Source organism: Scophthalmus maximus, chromosome 17 (assembly GCF_022379125.1).
Source record: "Scophthalmus maximus strain ysfricsl-2021 chromosome 17, ASM2237912v1, whole genome shotgun sequence".
In the NCBI taxonomy this organism is placed as follows: Eukaryota; Metazoa; Chordata; class Actinopteri; order Pleuronectiformes; family Scophthalmidae; genus Scophthalmus; species Scophthalmus maximus.
Genome location: NC_061531.1, coordinates 17,464,196 through 17,482,953, shown reverse-complemented (window position 1 = coordinate 17,482,953; position 18,758 = coordinate 17,464,196). Strand labels below are relative to the sequence as shown.

At 48.9% G+C, this 18,758-nt stretch overlaps 3 protein-coding genes across 6 annotated transcripts in view; 1 reads left to right on the top strand and 2 right to left on the bottom strand.

The window, feature by feature from the left end:
- Positions 1-1,238: 1,238 nt before the first annotated feature.
- On the bottom strand, positions 1,239-4,299 carry phb (prohibitin). Its single transcript, XM_035614202.2, has 7 exons — positions 4,152-4,299; positions 3,500-3,593; positions 3,004-3,165; positions 2,673-2,815; positions 2,453-2,569; positions 2,264-2,359; positions 1,239-2,150 (listed from the first exon to the last, which is right to left on the bottom strand). The coding sequence occupies exons 2-7, from the start codon at positions 3,582-3,584 to the stop codon at positions 1,938-1,940; spliced, it is 816 nt and encodes a 271-aa protein (XP_035470095.1). The 5' UTR covers positions 3,585-3,593; positions 4,152-4,299; the 3' UTR covers positions 1,239-1,937.
- Positions 4,300-4,747: 448 nt separating this feature from the next.
- On the top strand, positions 4,748-11,759 carry si:busm1-163l24.3. Of its 4 annotated transcripts, none has more exons than XM_035614176.2 (7): positions 4,776-4,896; positions 5,259-5,386; positions 6,907-7,090; positions 7,355-7,458; positions 7,561-10,293; positions 11,259-11,467; positions 11,565-11,759. In XM_035614176.2, the coding sequence occupies exons 3-7, from the start codon at positions 6,907-6,909 to the stop codon at positions 11,656-11,658; spliced, it is 3,324 nt and encodes a 1,107-aa protein (XP_035470069.2). In that variant the 5' UTR covers positions 4,776-4,896; positions 5,259-5,386; the 3' UTR covers positions 11,659-11,759. The 4 variants fall into 4 exon arrangements, with proteins under 4 accessions (XP_035470068.2, XP_035470070.2, XP_035470069.2 ...); XM_035614178.2 differs by having other exon boundaries at positions 6,904-7,090; XM_035614175.2 differs by lacking the exon at positions 5,259-5,386 and having other exon boundaries at positions 4,748-4,896.
- Positions 11,760-12,065: 306 nt separating this feature from the next.
- Positions 12,066-18,758, bottom strand: part of vat1 (vesicle amine transport 1) — a 30,841-nt gene continuing 24,148 nt past the window's right edge. Inside the window, exon 7 of the mRNA XM_035614196.2 lies at positions 12,066-17,703. Within this exon, the coding sequence (XP_035470089.1) occupies positions 17,431-17,703 (273 nt within the window). The 3' untranslated portion in view covers positions 12,066-17,430. The remainder of the gene's footprint in view (positions 17,704-18,758) is intronic.

Genomic DNA, 18,758 nt, shown 5'->3' with positions numbered 1-18,758 from the left:
GGTCATTTGTTGTAAAATTGTGTTTTGTCAAATTCCTTTTTTTTCTGTTTGTGCCATGTAAAAAACACAAAACCTTGGGTTTTAATACTTTATCCAAAAATTATTTTCATTATTAGTATTACATCATTGTAGTTTAGGTTATAAAATGTAAAAAAATTTAAATCGCATATTTGACCAACAGTGAAAACCCTAAATATGATTAAACCACTTAAGTAGCAAATATTCAGATTTCAGAAGCTGGTACCAGTTAAACTTTTAACAATTTAACTATATGTAGAAACAAGGTTTCATCTTCTTCTTCTAGTGGGCTATCACATTCAAAGCTGGATTCATATCTGGGAGAGATAGAGAGTAACTTTTTCAAAAGTTTACTAAATATAATAATTGAGTGAAAATAATTTGATTCATCGCAGGTTTGAAATAAAGTTTCAATAATGATGATTGCTCCTCGCTGCATCTTGTAGTCCTGGTCCCTGTGTCAACATTTTTGTTCCAACTGTTTTAGTTTATATTTGTGGTCTTTTTGTTGTAAAATTGTGTTTTGTCAAATTCCTTTTTTTTCTGTTTGTGCCATGTAAAAAACACAAAACCTTGGGTTTTAATACTTTATCCAAAAATTATTTTCATTATTAGTATTACATCATTGTAGTTTAGGTTATAAAATGTAAAAAAATTTAAATCGCATATTTGACCAACAGTGAAAACCCTAAATATGATTAAACCACTTAAGTAGCAAATATTCAGATTTCAGAAGCTGGTACCAGCTAAACTTTTAACAATTATTCAACTACGGAAAATGTTGACAATCATTTCCTGTCAATCATGTAATTTATTAATTAAGTAAAATCTTAAGTAATAAATATAATACAGAATCTTACATTAAAAGATTAATCTGTCGTGAATATTTTGATATATTTCTCCTTTTGTTTCTGTGGAAACTTTGAGGTAAGTGCTCATTAAATTTAAGACTTGACTTGAATTAGATATCTGAAAACATTTAAATGGTTTTATTCTTCCAAACCATTTCCCCCTTCTTATATCCACAAGACTTTCACTCCGTCATCAAAGCTGCCAGTGACAAATAAAATTGTAACCCTCTTTGCGATGTAATGAAGCAGTTGTTAAGGTGCAAACCGGTGGCTTCTCTGCCATTTTAATCAAAAAGGATGCAATGATGAGGCACACCCGTGTGGTGACAATTATGATTACACTCAATGTACAAGTCAGAGCTCGACCACTGGGAGGTAGAAAGACAATTTATTTATGAAGATGAGCCATTTGTGAAACATGGGGCTTGTTGTCATCATCGTTATCTACTTTCTGACAGGCACATTCCAATTGACTGGGGTTGGAAAGACAAAAAACTTGCGACAAGGCAGATGCATGTCAGAATTTTGATTCAGAAGAACAAACCATTTCCAGTCAGTTATGTCTTAGTACTTGAACGCAAAGTACAGCCTTTCATTACGGATTTGAATATATTTAAACGAACAGTTTGGAACACTGTGGCACAACAATAACAGAGCTTTTCATCTTTTTATCACTGTTTACTCTCCATGTAAATAATCACGGTTGTTTTCTACACATCTAGTGCTCTGAATCGGAAACAATGAAGCAAAGGACACATCTTTAGCGAGTTTACTGCATTGTCAATGCTTCTCCAAACAAAGTAGTATGTATAATATATAAGGGGCTAACACAGATTTAGCAGTTAACCCCTCTCCACTTCTTTACACATGGGTGGACTTCGTAAATGTGTCCATCTCAGTCCTCTCACTTTGTCTCCTACAATGCTACTGTCAGCAGAGCCCAGTCCAGAGTTGGTTAGAGAAAGAGTGAATGTGTGTGAATCCTCCAACCACCCCTTCCAAGGCTCGGGTAACAGGTGGAGACATCACGAGTGGTGGTGGTGTGGACATGTTGGGGCGAGATGCTAATCACTGGGGCAACTGGAGCAGCGTGCTCTGTCCCGGGGGCAGGTAAGTGATGTTGCGGGAGCGGGAGAGCTGGAAGGCGATGTCCTCGGCTGCCTCCAGCTTACGCAGCTCCACCAGACCGTCGCCGGCCGCCATTAGGGAGTTGGCGATCAGCAAGGCAGCTTGGGAGTCTCCCTCTGCAGAGATGATGGCAGCCTGCTTCTGTTGCTCTGCCTAAAAGGATAAGAAGATTACTCTTGACTCAACCTTTCATATTCACCCCCCCAGCCAATAGAGACTGTATAAAAAGTTCTACAATCCATATGTAGTGCAGGGATGATTAATACCTTTTCTACAACAAAACGGGCCCTCTCCGCCTCCTGCTGAGCCACCTGCTTCATCTCAACAGCCTCTGTGAATTCTTTGCCAAAGGTCAAGTGTGTCTGAAAGATCACAACAACAATCGTTATTGTTAAAAATACAACCAAATCTATGAAAATGGATATCTTAGCAAACATTTGTCAGCGGCTTCATACCAGTGAAACGTCATCCAAAATGAGGCCAAAGGTGTTGGCTCTCTCTGTAAGGTCCTCGCTGACCTGCCGGGACACAAGCTCTCTCTGGGTGATGAGCTCTCCTGCATCAAACCGAGCCTGTGAGAAAGAGTCAGTTTCATCTGGTCATTCGGACGCAAAGAAGAAAAACCCCAGGCATAATTCTGTTTATTTGTTATTCTCTTTTAGACAACACACTTACCACTACAGCCTTTAAGACCTCTGTGGTGATGGACGGCAGCACCCTCTCATCGTAGTCCTCGCCAATACTGGTGAAGATGCGTGGCAGCTGGCTGGCCACCGGCCGGAAGAGGATACGCAATGTGATGTTTACATTCTGCAGATCTGTGGAGTGAATGGTTCAAAAACGTTACTCACACTGCTCACATTAGCCCAAAATAACCAGTGTATAGTTTTCTTCACATTAAATTAAAAAAAATGTAAAAAAAGGATAATTCTATCCTCAAACAGCCTACAGATTTTTGACAGACTCACAATGTGAAGAGGAACAGTTTAGTGGTTTACTACTGTACCTTTGCTGCCGGTGATGACAGGCACGTTGCGTGGACGGGAACGGCAATCGAAGACAATGGGTTTCTGCACCCAGGGGATGAGGAAGTGGGTCCCTTCACCGACAACAATTTCTTGCACTCCTCTGAACCTGTCGAATATGACCGCCCGGTGCCCTGCGTCAACTGAGGGGCGGAAAACAAGGATAATTATATGTGCAGCACATATTTTGTTTTTTTAAATGATTTGTAGCTCCAGGACTTTTAAAATCCTAAGAATTACATTGTTGAAAAGCTAAATGGTGCTGTATCGAGAAAAAATGTCATCTGTCAATGTGTCAACACTCCAAACCCCAAAGATGCTCAGTTTACTTTGGTATGACAAAGAAAAGGCAGCAAGTCATACAATGCAATTTGCTTAATCATCAAATCAGATACACAAATGATTAAATGTGACAACAAACGTCGAACCACTTTTCTCAGTTTGATGTGCACGGTGTCCCAACTGCGCAGCACTCACCGTTGAAGAGGGCAGAGTTCACCACACCGCCACCGATGGCGAGGGCCAGCCCCAACTTCCCGATCGACTCGAACAGCTTCGCCATGACAGCAAACTAGAAGGCGATGGAGGAGAGGAGATTATGGTGCTATAAAACATTACTCCTACACACGTGTTTAAACCATTTAAGCTGTTGTGTCGGAGGGAAGAGCCACGTTTAATCCCTTCTGTTCCAATAACAGCTGCCTTGGGCCTTGGAGACTGGTGGATCTGCCAAAGGGCTAAGGGGGTGTCTAGCTAATGCTAGCTGCTTACCAGCTAGCATTAGCTCACCGGCTAGCTGCGCGCTACGAGCAGCGCGTCACAGTGAAGCTGCATTTTTCATAACCCGAGCGTTGTGGCGAGAATATGACTCATTCAAATATGATACAAATATAAACACGAGGTGAATGAAACCGAACAGAAAACAGCTCGTGTGGGCTCGAGTTCATGTAACACGCCGGGGCTGCGCATGTCACCCTCTCGCAGATGGGACATTCCCACAAACACGTCGTGATATAACGATATCTACACATAACACGCACGACCAACGTCTGTATTCGCTTTTGCAACGTTTGCTACACAAACATTTAATAACACAAATACATATTTTTCACCAGCGGCCGTTACTCACCTTAGTTTCCTCTCAGATGTCTGTGACCTCCACCGGGCACGACGTACCGCACATGAGATAACTGCGCATGCGCACTCGGTGAAGCAAGGTAATTGGACAGGAGGTGGGACCTCTTCTTCTTCTACGGCCGCGATCTTTGTGGCACGCGCCCGATGTGAGCAGGCATCACTGCCACCTAGCGTTTTCACAGTCTGGGTGGACCTCACGTGAAATTCGCAACCGGATCTATTCCATATCTTCTATGTATGAGTTATTATTTTGAAAAAAAACATGAATATAATATATAATATGATATAATGTCCTGGTTGAGCTGAACGTTTTGATGTCTGATTTAAGTTATTGGTTGAAAAGGAGAAGAGGGTAAAAAAAGAACAGGCTGACATTTTTGGGGAGAATAATAAATAAATATGCTGTGAATGCGCCAATAATAATAATTAAAAAAAAAATAAAGAATAAAAACATTCCATTATGATACAGGGACCACATGTGATGTCATCCCCGTTGATGCAATGATCAAAGGCACACACGCGCGCGCACGTAACAGGTAGTGGATCTCACTCTCAGAATCTCATTTGAATTGTAGCAGGCACGGAGGCGGGACACTGAGATACTTGACAACATTTGGACAAATACAAAACACAATTTCTTGAGGAACTCTCGGTCTTAGACATAAAGTGAGGGCCTCGTCCATCTGCTCCAGAAGGAGAAAGGAACCTATGGAGCCAGGGATCAGCTGCAGCTGAAGGTGAGGGGGAATTTTTGCCAAAGATTTGATTTTCTGGTACAGACTTTTCAGAATGAAACAGCTCATGCGAATAATACGATAACTCAAGAGCAAGAGTGCATGAGTGGGAATTAGTAATTGAGTCTAAAGAATAAAGTATGACAGAATATGAAAAAGTTGAATACAAGCCGCAATGTCCTGGTGAGCTGAATGTTTGAATGTTAAAGATTGACAAATGTAGAATAACATATGTTTCATTCACACCAATTAAAGTGGTCAAATAAAACTGTGGTGTAGAAGTAAAAGTAAAAGAGTAAAAGTAGAATATTTTTTCAAGTATAAAAAAAACAAACATACAAATGTAAAATTCTCTGGTTGTACAGTACAGTGCTTCTGTCGCCCCCTCGCGGTGTGACGAGGAATCGCGCAGCAGCTTTTGTAGTTTCACTTTTCTCCCGTAACGCGCGACGGTCTCTCTGGAGTGAGAGAGAGAGAAACATTTCTCCCCAAGGTCAGTAATGGTTACAAATGTGTGTGTGTGTGTGTGTGTGTGTGTGTGTGTGTGTGTGTGTGTGTGTGTGTGTGTGTGTATTTTTGATAATAACAGACACACAATCAGTGGATCGTTCGATCGATGAGCAGATTGTCAAAGTATTTGCGTGTGATTTTTCCACTTCCTTGTCTCTCTCTCTCTCACCTCGTCCTCTTACATTCTTACATTTCTTTGTAGAAGGACACCTTCAACATATTTCGCATACGTCGCAGGTTTTGCTGCAGATTTCGGAGTTTAGAATTTTCAACACGATCGACTCAAACGTTACACTTACAAATATGCATTGATTGATTGATTGATTGAAACGAGCAACTTAAAGATCGGTCAACGACAAAGAAGAAGAAGAAGAAGAAGCAGCGTTTGCTTTTGAAGCAGGTTGTTCTTTGTCAACGTGTTGCCATCGACATGACAACAAGGAGAAGGGGCGTTCACTTCCTCTTCTGACAGAATCTGTGCCCATTACTCACCATTTTCATATTTCATATTTCAACCAGTTGTGAGCTGCACCAGGGGATTTACACCCAAATAGGGCCATGTGTTTTTATTTATATACAATACAGAGTTACAGTTAATCGATCAATAATTGACTACTAAATTAATCGGCAACTATTTTGATAATCGATTAATCGGTTCAAGTGGTTTTAAGGGGGGTGGGGGGATCTAAATTCTCTGATTTCAGCTTCTTAAATGTGAATATTTTATGGTTTCTTTGCTCCTCTGTGACAGTGAACAAAATATCTTTGGTGTGTGAACATAACAAAAAATCCTCTTGGAGCTTTGGGGAACACGATCGACATTTTTCAACATTTTATGACATTTTATAGACCAATCAACTACTGGATTAATCAAGGAAATAATCAACAAAATAATCAATAATGAAAATAATCGTTAGTTGCAGCCCTAATGCTCATATGAAAAATATTTATCTGATTATCTTGAAGATGTTTTCTATCCGCAGGAAGCTGTGTCCAATATTCAACTAATCGATTGAATGGGGGAAAAAAATCGACAGATTAATCGACAGTGGAAATAATCGTTAGTTGCAGCCCCCGGTAAATATCTGGGCAGTTAGAGCGTTAATATCACATATCAGCCTATATTTCATTGTTTTTGAATAATCAGCTTCAGACGGACTGGAGGAGACACATCCTTAAATTTCAGGTTTGCTCAGAATTGGAATTGTAAAATTGCTGTAATGGAAATATTGTGTAGATGTAGTGTCTCAGAAACCCCCAGCAGAGGGTGTCACAGTACGTCTTCCTCCCTGTTTGCAAGGGTGGGGTCTTTGCTTCTTAATATTACAGCTTCTTTGATGCGGCATTGTGCTTTACCTTTTTGTCATCATCACGGTGATGTTCACACTCACAATTCCCACATGCTCATAAGCTTGTGTGTGTGTGTGTTGCTTCCTTTGCGCTCACTCTCTGAGAGATTCTCCCTCACAGCGGTGTTTCTTTTCTTCTTCTCCCTCCCAGCAGATGGCAGAGCGGGGCAGGGCGGTGAGAGTGAGCGGCCTGCCCACCGACGTGGAGGACGACAGGCTGAAAGACAAGCTGCTCATCTACTTCCTGAGGGCCAGGAACGGAGGAGGGGAAGTGGAGTCCGTCACCGTCGTCAGGGCGACGCCCGCCTCTGCCCTCATCACCTTCGAGGAGAGCGAAGGTCAGTGCAAGGGGGGCGGGGGGTCAGGTTGTGTGTGTGTGTGTGTGTGTGTGTGTGTGTGTGTGTGCGCGTGTGTGTGTGTGCGTGCGTTCATTTCCAAAGCAGTAGTCAGGTATTGCAGTGTGTTGGCTGTCACCGGTGATTTACACTGAGCTGGAATGTTGGCGTGCACCGTCAATGGAGTGGCCAATGGAGTTAAAGCGCTTAGTCAGGATGCCTCACAGACGGAGATTGATTTCCCTCTGGTGACCCCTCTCACTGCAGCGGCACAGAGGGTCGTTCGACAGAGCCCGCACACTCTGGACCTGGACGGGAAGACGTACGAACTCGTCGCCACCGAGCATCACGAGAGCCTGGACCCAGACCAGGTATGTTTGACCGGAATGTTCCGCGAAATCCACAGATAAACACACATTGCATATCGCATTCAAATTTGTGTTTGTGGTCCTTGTCTCCCTCCGCGATCACAGGTCATCCTGAGTTTGACAGCGTCTGTCAACTGCAGCCAGCTCCCCGGGGGCATGTTGACGGTGGAGAGCCTCCACGGGAGCCACCCGGACGTCCAGATCAACTACGACGCCGAGGAAATCTGCACGTTGCTCGGCGAGTACTCCAAAGTCCAGGCCGCCTTGGCTCAGTTGCTCGGCCCGCACTCAGCGGACGGACACTCGCCAGGTCGACTCGACCGCACCGGCTCCACGTCGGCTCAGACCGACAGGAAGTCTCTCGTTGTTCACAGCGGGAAACCTAACAGGCCACGGGCACAGAGCGAGGCGGCTCCCGGTGCCAAACCGCCTGACGAGCACAACCCGAGCTCGCGCGGCGACCCGACGCCTAGTGGCTATGGCGGTGCAGACGCCGGCCAGGCCGCGGGCGCAGGTGCGCAGCCTCCCGCCGCACCGGACGAGAACTTCTCCCTGATCGTGGACGCAGACATGTTCCAGTATGTGCGGAAACACCGCTCGAGGGAGTACCAGTACGTCCTCGGCCTGTACGACGTGGAGGTGGTGGACGTGACGAGCCAGGGGCTGACCACGCTGTTCCTGCAGGTCGCAGCAGGAGTGATGGAGTGCAGGAGGGCGGAGCAGGGGCGCCTGGAGTCGGCGCGCAAGGCGCTGAGTAGGTTTTACCAGGAGAACGAGACCAAGATCTGTCGGGCTCAGCTCGCCAAGGGCGTCCTGTCCCCCGGCGGAGGGCTGCAACGGGGGGCGATAGAGGGCTTGAACGCCAGACTCCCCAAGCTTCTTCTGAACGAAGACGACACAAATATTTACATCGTCGGGAGCATCGGCGACGTGTCCGAAGCCAAGCGATTCCTCCTCCTGGACCACGACAAGGTGAGGGCTACCAAGGACGACGTGGCCAGCCTCTTCAGTTACCCAGCGTATGACCCGAGCTCCTTAGCCCCTGCCGACGCGGCGAGCGCCGTCACCGCGTCCCCCGCCGAGGGCCGCCTGAGCGATGGGCGGGATCAGCTGCTGAGGTCGGAGGATGACGAGAGGAGAGCTGCTGAGGGAGCCAGAAGGTGGGAACTGGAAGCTCGGTTTAAGGATTTGGGGCTGGCCGCGCTAGGCGCTCGACCGACCGACTTCACCCTGCGCCCTGGGCCCTCGTCTCCGAGCAGGCAAGCGCGCGCTGGGCCAATGTTGGGGCACGACGTGCTCTCAGAAACAACAGGGCTTCCCAGAGACAGGGTCCCCAGGGCAGAATCCCAAATCACCGGAGGGGACATCTTGTTCAAAGGCGGAGTTGTGCATTCGCCTGCCTCCGCCACGCAGAACAAAGTCTCCTTGAACTCGAATTGTTTGGACGCCGCACCCAAGAATTTGACGCCCAGCCTCAGCACCGCTGCGCCCAGTTCGCCGGGAAGCCCCGCGCGTCCGCCCGCAGAGTCGGGGTCCACCCTGAGGCGGGCCAGTAGCTTTTCGGGAACCCCCCAGCAGAAGGCTCAGGCGACGAGTCGGAAGAGCCACGACGACTCCGGCAGGTCCACATCGAGAGCCAGGTCTTCCAGCGTCAGCATGCAAACGGGGAGCGACAGGCGGGACGTCTCCAACGCAGAGATTACAGTTTCCATAATAATGTGGCAGCACATTAAAGACGCCTACAGCAGCCGCGTGAAAGACCTGACCGCCGACGACGTCCAGCTGAAAGAAAGCCGGCGGGAGGGCGGCGACCATCTGACCGTCTCCTTGAGTGGGACCAACCAGTCCAAGGTCAGTTCGTGTCACCTGGGTCTACAGACGCTGGTGGAGTCGGTCGGCGCCGACTTCTCCGTGCAGGTGCTGCTCCTGTCAGAGCTCGGCGTCACCGGTCCGAAAGACGAAACCCTCAAGGCGTGTTGTGCGGACGTGTGCAACCGCTATAAGAAGATTAGCATCCTGATTCTGAAAAAGAGATTACTCCTGCTGGGTCCGGAACAGCTGTGTTCGCGGGTCGGCGCCACACTGCGGGAGGTATTTTCTACGGAATTGGCCCAAACGCCTCAACAGCAGGACTTCTCTCCCTCGTCCGCCACCGGCGGGAGTCTGTCCGCGTCGTTGCAAGTGAACGAGGAGCACAGAAGTTTGCCGCGCGGCAACAGCAGCTCTCAGGCGACGGCCGGAAGCCAGGCGGGCCGCGCCGAGGAGGTCGACGGCGGTGACCCGGAACGGGCAGCGCACCATGAGCGGGACTCGTGCGAGGCGGAGCCCGTGAACGGACCCGTCGATCCGCCGCCGCCGCCGCCGAGGAAAAACCCCGTCCTCAAGGAGAAAGTGAAAAGCAGGAGCACAGACGGGCTGGAGACACTCTTCATCCCCCCGGCGGCGGGGAGCGCGACGCGCGGCAACGGCGTGGGCTCGTCGACCGTCCACACCGATGGAGCCGCGGCGGCTCCCAAAAAAGAGAGAGCCACCCAAAAGGACGGTGCGCCGCAAAGAAGAGCGGAGGTCCAGGCCCCGGCGGGGGAATCCAGGTCGGGTCCGAGGGACCTGGGCTACATCTGCGTGTGCGGGGACGACGGCGCGTCGGCGGTGACGACCAAGTGCGGGGCGAGCATGTGCTCGAAATGTCTGGACACGGTGCACGTCCACTGCAGGGTGTGTCACGTGCCCGACGACCGGGCGCCGCGCGGCATCCGCGGCGAAATGAGCCACTTCAAGCTCCACAAGGAGGAAGCCGCCCTCAAGGTCACGTACTGCATTCCCGAAGGCATCCAGGGGGTGAGTGGCGCTCTTTGAAACCGCTCCGTCGACGCTGTCGTTTGTTGTTCACCAATCAAATGTGCAGGTGTCTCTCGTGTGTTTTTTCGCTGCTTTACATTCTTTTTTTCAGGCTAAACATTTCAGATCTATGCGAGGAAATACACATTTAACTTTTACACTGTGTCGTAGTCCGCCCCCCGCGGGGCTGTGGCCAAACTCAGCAAACCTCGGGGAGTAGGGCCGGAGCGATATTAGCCTCTCGCAGACGTGTCTGTATCGGCCGATATGTTTAGAGCCCCGACCAATATTATCGGCCAACTGATATGAGCCTTTAAAATTTCCATATTAATTCAAGTACTATTTATTTGGTTGTCATTGTCATTTTCATGATAAAGTTTAAGGTTAAACTAAAATATCAAGCCTCAATTACATTTCTTTGTCATAAAGGTTTGATAACGACATCTTAGAATCATACATAGATAATAATATCGGCGCATCACGTCGGCGCTTATGTTTACTGATATGAACTCTTTTGTTGTACAGAATAAACAGTGCAGAAAAAAAATGAGGATTTATGTTTACATTTTACGTAAAAATAAATCAGTTTGTTTTGTTTGTATTTGTGTTTTCTTTTTAACTTACAGTTATCAATGATGAAGTTTATGGTAAAACTAAAATACTAAGCCTCAATTTCATTGCTTTGTCATAAAGGTTTGGGTTTGATAACGGCATCTGAGGAATCATTGACAGATTAAAAATTGTATATAGATATCAGCCGATGTATCGATATCGGCATTCGCCCCCAAAAATCCATATCGGTCGGGCTCTATTTTTATTGTCAAATTTCTTAAACAGGCCGCAGCAGGGCGCCGCCATCACACAGCGCTTTAATAATAATCGGGCTTTGCGCCCGTCTCTTTTGCATCATAATATCCATGATGCTTTGCGTTTGACCGCGGCCTTTGCTCCCTATCCCACACCAGAAGGATCACCCATCTCCCGGGAGCCCGTTTCACGGCGGCGTGTTCGACGCCTTCCTCCCCGACTGCGAGAAGGCGGTCAAGCTGCTGCCCAGGCTGGAGAAGGCCTTCCGGCGGGGACTCACCTTCACGGTGACGGGCAAAGAGGCGGGGGCCAGGGTCACCTGGGACCGCATCCCGCACAAGACCAGCCTGCAGGGGGGCGAATCAGGGTGAGTGTCTGAGACCGGCGGGGGAAATGTGGAACGGAGCAGCGGAGAGGGCAGATGACCACGCATCTGAGATCTTCTTCTTTTTGTTCTCTCGCAGGAACGGTTACCCCGACCCCACCTACCTGACCCGCTTGTCTCAGGTCTTGACCTCCCATGGGATTGAAGAGGAGCCGGATTCCAAATCTCAATAATAATAATTTTAATAAACAGCATTGGAGATGCTGTTATGAAGTTTTCTACACTTTTAAAGATAATAGAGTTATACCTCTCATTGCAGCTATTTTGTATTTTTGTTTAAAAATTCTATAACGTGCCTCACTGTTGACTTATGCAATTTTCTAAATTTAAGTGATGTCTCAGTGTCTATTGTTATTTAAGTAACATTCCTGAACATTTTTTACATGAACGAACACGCTCCTTTTGTAAAAAAAATGTTTTTTGTACTGTAGTGTGCATAGTATACTGTACAGATGTACCATTAGTGGTTTTATGAATATTCAGGGAGTAATATTTATGACTTTTAAAAACGCTTCCCTCTCGTTCTCCAGTTTTTTGTGCATATATATATATTTAGATATAAAAGAAGCACATCTCCTGATGTTTTTGTTATGCTTTTTTTTATTAGTCCTGGAAAACATGTAAGGCATATGGTAACATTACACACTGAAGCGTTACAAGCTCTAGAGGCCATGTGGACAACATGGCACCACGCAGTAAACCCAGAGTCAAGCACAGAAGCAGCATCAATTCAAAGGGTTTCAAAAACAAAGTGGCGGTGAGAGAAGAGAGCGTTTGCAACCACGAACAGAAGGAAAACATAACCGAGAAAACCCAACAAACGCAATAGGAAGGTCAGAGCGGGAGGACGAGTGCTGGCTCAGAGGTCAACCTGTAGGGCGCCGTGTGCCCCCGTAGAAAACGACCAGCGGCGACGTGAAATCTGTCAACGGGGGAGGCGGCGTGCGGCGGGGAGGGGACGTGAGGCGAGTTCTTTTTCCGAAAGCGTTTCCCAGAGATAGGTCGAGGTGCACGTCTCGAAACGCACAGTAACCAGCCAGCGGGCCGTGACGGAGGACACGAGGGCAGCCAGGTGGCACAGGAGGGAGGGTGGGTCGCTCTTCGTCTCCTCCCTGACGTCGGCCCTCAACATGGCTGCTAATCTGAAGTGGAGAGAGACGGCGAGCTGTCACACACACACACACACACACACACACACTAAACACTGATCCTAGTACTGCACATAACAAAGCCCAGCCAGGTTGAACTTCACTCAGCGCCTCCGCATTGTTGCTCCATTGCAAAAACTCTTCGTGATGACTTAATGGCCAAGGAAACAAACGCTGCAGGCAGATGTGTGTGGATCGTTGTTTTTCTCAGCGTGGACGAGTGAACACAGTGTGGCTCCACTGACGGAGCTTCTCCCCTTTGGCCTCGCGGCGCCAAAGCTCGACGTCGGCCGCGGATGCTGTGAAGCGAAAGTGGGTGTGTGGGAGAGTGTGTGTGTGTGTGTGTGTGCGGTGAGACGGGACGACGTGGCGGTGGCGGTGGTTGGGACTAACTGCAACACGACTGAGGAGGAAACCTCGGAGCTGAACGCTGAGCGCCCGCGAGGGACCTCAGGTGTACTAGTCCAAGACAAACGGAAGTCTTGGTGCATGTTGCGGACCTTTACACTGCGAGCGTCACATGGTGAGATCAAATCTAAAACTGCTAATGTTCAGAAATTACCACTTGAGTTCATTTTTCTACTTTGAAACGCTGTTTCCCCCCCCCCCCCCCCCCCCCTCCCGTGTATCTCTTGAGTTGCCAAGTGTCTGGAGCGACCGGGAAGACGACATACTACTGTACAATGTGGCTTTTCGACGCGGTGGAAAAGGCTCTCGTGTTTGAGTCGAAGTCCCAGAAGGCCCAGACATTAGAAACACCCGCCTCCCACTGATTGAGTTCATCTCAAAGGCATCCCAGCTCAAAAGGAACCTGGTAATCTGTTTCCCACATGCCGATGAACGCATGCAATTTCGAAAAATTCCAGATGTCAGAAGTAGAGTTCCATTCGCTGCGAACTCCAATGGACATCGATGGGGGTTGATACGGAGAGATGGGCTCTTTTGGGGGCCTGGCTGCTGCCGCGACTGTCGCACCGGCCAAGAAGCTCTGTGGATGCAGCCCAGGAAAGAAAGAAAGAAAGAAAGAAAAGGTCATAATTCCTTGCGTGAACTGAGATCAGCTGCAGAGCGGACATGTCGCGTCTGGAGCCGTGATCGGCCCCGGTACAGGCTCTACGCTGGGATTTTCTTCTGGTGCAGCTGCGTTACAGAATTGGCATCGCCTGCACATCTGTGTGATAAAAACATCTGCTCCCTCGCTCTGCTACACGAGCCACTTTTGGAAAACAAACCAAGGAGTCATTTGGGGGGATTTGGGGATGGGCCTTTTTAGCAATTCTTTGTGAATCCATGTGTCATTTTTTTGGCACCTTGAATGCACCTTTTGTCTTCTTCTCACGGACTTTGTCACCGGTGCCGTGGCTGCAAACGCGTGGCGAGGGACGGAACCGAGCTGGTGAAAGCACAGTGGAGGGAGGCGCCTCGGGTGGAGGTTAGCTGTGTGCAGGAGGGAGGGAGGGAGGGAGGGAGGCACAGTGCAGGCCTACGCCCGAGAGAGACGCCCGTCAATCGATCAACAAGCTACAAATTGTGTTGAACCTTCTTTGTAAACTGCAGCGGAGAACTCTCGTCAGCACCGTTGAGCGTTCGGGAACACAAATCTGACACACTGACAACTCTTTTGTCGTTTTTTTCCCCCCTCTTTTTCTTCTAAAAGGGTTTTGACGGAAATGCATGGAAAAAAAACCAGATAATTTTCCTTCATACATTTTTTTTTTTTTATATATATGCACTGTTAATATCGAAAGCATTGACAGAGGAGTACAGATACAATAATTTGGCACACGTGGTTCAGACCAACAGAGAGAGAGAAAAAAGGCGTCGTCACATTTGAAAGGAGTGCAGGTTTTGGCAAGGTCCCCCCCCCACATAGAAAGAGCATGAGCGCTTTGAACTTCTTTTTAAACCCTTGGATAAACGAAACAAATAAACGAACAGAACGAGAAAAAAAAAAAAAATTATATATATATATATAAAGGTAAATTAAAATCACATATTAGGTAAAACATCCTCTTTTTTTTGAAGCGTTTGTTTCTCACATGGCACTCGGAAACAGAAGCACCGTCCACAGGTTCACGCCCAGCAGATTAGAACAGAACACTAACCGGAGGCCGACGGGACACAGGTCACTCCCCCAACGACACCAGCGTGGACGGTCACACTCCAGCCCTCCCCCCCCGGTGGGTCCACTCCACACTTTACTTCCCACAGGTCCAGGATGGGATGAATGCTTTTGATTTTTTTTTTTTTTAGCTGCCACCCAGGAGAAGTTGGACCTGGACAGGGACTGGCAAGCTGAAAATGTGTGTGTGTGTGTTTCTGTGTGTGTGTGTGTGTGTGGGGGAAGAGTGGATGATGGGGGGCGGGAGCGGCGGACGTGGAGCAGAATCAAAAGCCACAGTGTGGGGCTGGAGTGGGACCGCCATGCCCCGTAAGTGCATTAAGATCAGCGAGCAGAGTGCAAACAAAAATACTAATACCAACTGTCCTCGTAAAAACACAGGCCTCTTATCAGACAGGGGGGGGCGACAAGAGGAGGAGGGGGAGGAAGAAGGGCGGGGCGAAGGTGGGCGGGGAGGGGAGGGGAGGGTGGCTGCTTTTAAACGACCTGAGGACACACACGCACACACGCACGCACACACACCTTCACACACAATGGCACGCCACACACGGCACGTGAGGGAGTCCCCTCATGCGAACACGACAATTTTTTTCTTTTGTTTTTCCTTTTTTTTTTTTACAAAGTCACTATAGTCACCATCTGAGTCTCACCGACGCCGAGGCCGGGCTCGCAGGCAGACAGGCAGACGGACGGGCAGGCGGGGAGATACGTGTCTAAGGGGTTTTAAGAGCTGACATCCGCCCACGGGAAAAGATTTAGAGTCCGACCCCAAGTGGGATTTGTGATGAGACGCTCGAGGATTACACCTCTCAACTTCTAACACGACCGCAGCCAGACACAAATATATTCACGCTGGCCGTCAGAGGGAGCGATGTGCCGTCTGAGCCTGCACACTGTCAAGAGTAGATTACATTTTTTTGGTGGTGGGGGGCAACACTAACTATCTCCACCCCCTCCTCGTTTCATCGCATGGATGGCTACTACGCTTCACACCTGAAACATGGCGAGTAGAGTTAGGGAGGCAGAAACAAAGAAGAGAGGGGGAACGCAGGGAGAGAGGGAGTCAGAGAAAACAGACCACAGTGCCGTCTCTGACGAGCCTGACGCCTGTTGCTATGCCGACCATGGAGAGGGGAAATGGAGAGAGAGGAGGGTGGAGAGAGCAGAGTCGAGAAGGAGGGGAGGCGAAGCGTGGACGCCAGCTCCAATTGAATTCTCCCTCTCGCAGGTCCGGCTGATCGACGGGCGAGCGGCCGCCGTGAAAAGGAGCGGAATGCCACGGAAAGAAAGAGGAAACCCGTGTTCACCTTCTTTAACTTTGCTCGTTTTCAGACGCTTCGCTGTCTCACTGCGTGACAGTGGCCCTTTCATCAACATTCAGAGTGTGTGTGTGTGTGTGTGTGTGCAATCAATCAATGTGTGTGTGTCTGTGGCTCGTACGAAACAAATTCTCTCTTAATTGGCAGCGGGCGCTTCTTGCCAACAGTTTTTGGTCCGCTAGAGAAAAAAAAGGAAATCTGTAACTAAGGAGGAGGAGGAGGAGGAGGAAGCTGAGCGATGATTTCTGCCTCCCTATTCAACGCTGCACAGAAAGACTCATTATGTGGGGAAATTCATATTCAGGCGAGTGTAAAAAAGCTGCAGCCACTATATTAACTTCACTGGGAATTTGCTGGGACCGCAGGAGCTGTTTCCACAAACAAAAAAACAAAAAAACAAAAAAAACACAATTTCAGGCCTTGTTGCAGCTTTAACACGGTCGTCTGAGCAGTCATGATCGAAACCGTGATGCTAAAGTCTACATGAGGAGGAGGAGGAGGAGGAGGAGGAGGAGCCAATCACAATCATCTCTGACTCATCCTCAGTGACATAACTCGAGGCGTCGGACACCGGAGGGATCGACGAGTGGGTGGGCGTGGTTCTTTCGTGTTTGCCTGGCTGTCTGTGGGTCCGGCCCGTGGGTTGGTGGTGCGGGGGGTGAGGTGGGAGTGGGGAGGGAGGAGGGGGACTCAGCACAGTGAGGGTGGGGTGGGGTTCGGGGGGATGGAGAGGAGAGGACAGGAGGTGGCAGGTGGAAGTCAGAGCAGAACAATTTAGCACAGTGGGAGTTGAGGTGGCGGGGAGGCACGGGGGAGGGGGGATGGAGGGTGGGGCCGGAAAGCGAGCGGGCAGGCGGGGATTAACGGCTGTCAAGGAAACGGTAATTCACCCCCCGCCCCCCAAAGCCTGGACCCTACCCACGGTCCCTCCACGGCTTCCTCGTCCCTGTCATTCCGAATAGGGGAGAAAAAATAAGAATCTTTGAAGCGTCGCGGCTCTTTCCTCGACCTGGTCGAGGTGGGGACAAACGTTTCCGAGCTCACGAGCTGGGGAGAGTGGTTAGATTTTTTCTTTCTTTTTTTCTTCTGTTTAATGTGTGTGTGCGCGAGGGGGCGTGGGCGGAGCCAGGCCTGAGTAATCACCGCCATTGTGGACTCGAGAGGGTGGAGCAGAAGAGATGAAAGGTGTGAAAATTTTGTAATCTACGCCTCTGACTCCTTCCCCTTCTCACTGCTGCTCCACCCCCGACGTCCCACCCATCTCCATCTCCGTCCGCCCCCCCACCCACACCCCCTCGCTCCCAGGACACACCCTCCCTGCTGGTCTGCTTGACTATCCATCCATCCCATTCCCTCTCACTTCTCTTCCTTCTTGACCTCCTCCTTCTTCTCCTCCTCCTTCTTCTCCTCCTTCTTGGGCTCCTCCTTCTTCTTGTCGTCCTTCTTCTCCTCCTTCTTGCCGTCGTCCTTCTTCTTGTCCTCCTTCTTCTTGTCGTCCTTCTTCTTGTCGTCCTTCTTGTCCTCCTTCTTGGGCTCCTCCTTCTTCTCCTCCTCGGGCATCGGCTCCGTGGTGAGGATCACTTTGCCGATGTTGTTCCTCTCCTGCATCTTCCTCATGGCGTCGCCCACCTGGAGGAGAGACGAGAGGGAGGGGGACAGGTTATATAAGTGAGGAAGGAGGAAAGAGCGGAAAGGTCAAAGGAGGGCAGGGATGTTTTTAAAAATAGAACCGGTCATTGAGGAAAATCACAGTTTCTCCTCCAACAACACATTTCCACAGCACCATGAGCTGCGGTATCTTCTGTTTTGATACCAACAAACATAGAGACAAATCTTCCAAGGCAGTGTGAGATCACATCTGTTCGGACGACACTTTAATAATCTCTGAGAGGAAATTAGATTGTTGCAGCAGCACAAAGCCAAGAAACAGAGGGGAAGGAGGATGGATGACAGGAGCCATGTTGGTTCTGAGGCCCTGGTTCAATCCTGGTCTTGTGTCTGGGTAAATGTTAGGAGCTTGGTTTTTAAGAATGACTCTGATTTCCCTGCTTACATCACGATTTATGTGCTCAATTCTTATTGATTACATTTTTTTCTTCCCATTGGGCAAACTCATTAATAAACCCAATAAAATGACATTTACACATTTGGATTAACTCGTTGTCTGGTGGTGGACGAGGAGGAGGAGGAAGACTATTGCGGATGAGTTAATCAATAAACCGCCGCTGGAAGACCGTGCTCCATCACAGCTGAATCCCCATCACACACTGGGTTAACAATCGGAAGTGGCTAATCAAGCGTTTATCACAGAAGATCTTTGACCACAGCCACACTTTTATTTTTCGAGTTACAGTTGTAACTGTCTAGCAGAAAACTCGTCTAGACACCGAACTGGCTGAATTCAACAGGATCGTTTCACTTGTGGCGTCAGATCCTCCAGAAGAAGAAGAAGGGTTGATTCCCACTGACTGTCGGAGAGTCGTAGTCAGACAATCGGCCCCACCCTCCTCCTGACCGCCGAGCTCTGTCCGCTGTCTGTTCCTGTCTCCATCACTTCGCCCTCCCTCCCTCCCTCCGATCGCCCCTGTTCGTGCGAGGCAAGGCAGACCACCTAACGACCAGTGCCACGGCAACGGGACCAATCTCCTAGCAACGTAAAGCCTGGCTGAAAACGTGGCCCTGAC

Bases quoted from the DNA above. Each gene is read 5' to 3' on its own strand.
- phb (XM_035614202.2), bottom strand. From the start codon at position 3,584: ATGGCGAAGCTGTTCGAGTCGATCGGGAAGTTGGGGCTGGCCCTCGCC. The intron at 2,816-3,003 runs GTACAGTAGTAA...TTCACTCCACAG, and splicing joins TGTCATCACCGGCAGCAAAG to ATCTGCAGAATGTAAACATC. The intron at 2,570-2,672 runs GTAAGTGTGTTG...TCTTTCTCACAG, and splicing joins AGGTCTTAAAGGCTGTAGTG to GCTCGGTTTGATGCAGGAGA.
- si:busm1-163l24.3 (XM_035614175.2), top strand. From the start codon at position 6,907: ATGGCAGAGCGGGGCAGGGCGGTGAGAGTGAGCGGCCTGCCCACCGAC. The intron at 7,091-7,354 runs GTCAGTGCAAGG...CTCTCACTGCAG, and splicing joins CACCTTCGAGGAGAGCGAAG to CGGCACAGAGGGTCGTTCGA. The intron at 7,459-7,560 runs GTATGTTTGACC...CCGCGATCACAG, and splicing joins AGAGCCTGGACCCAGACCAG to GTCATCCTGAGTTTGACAGC.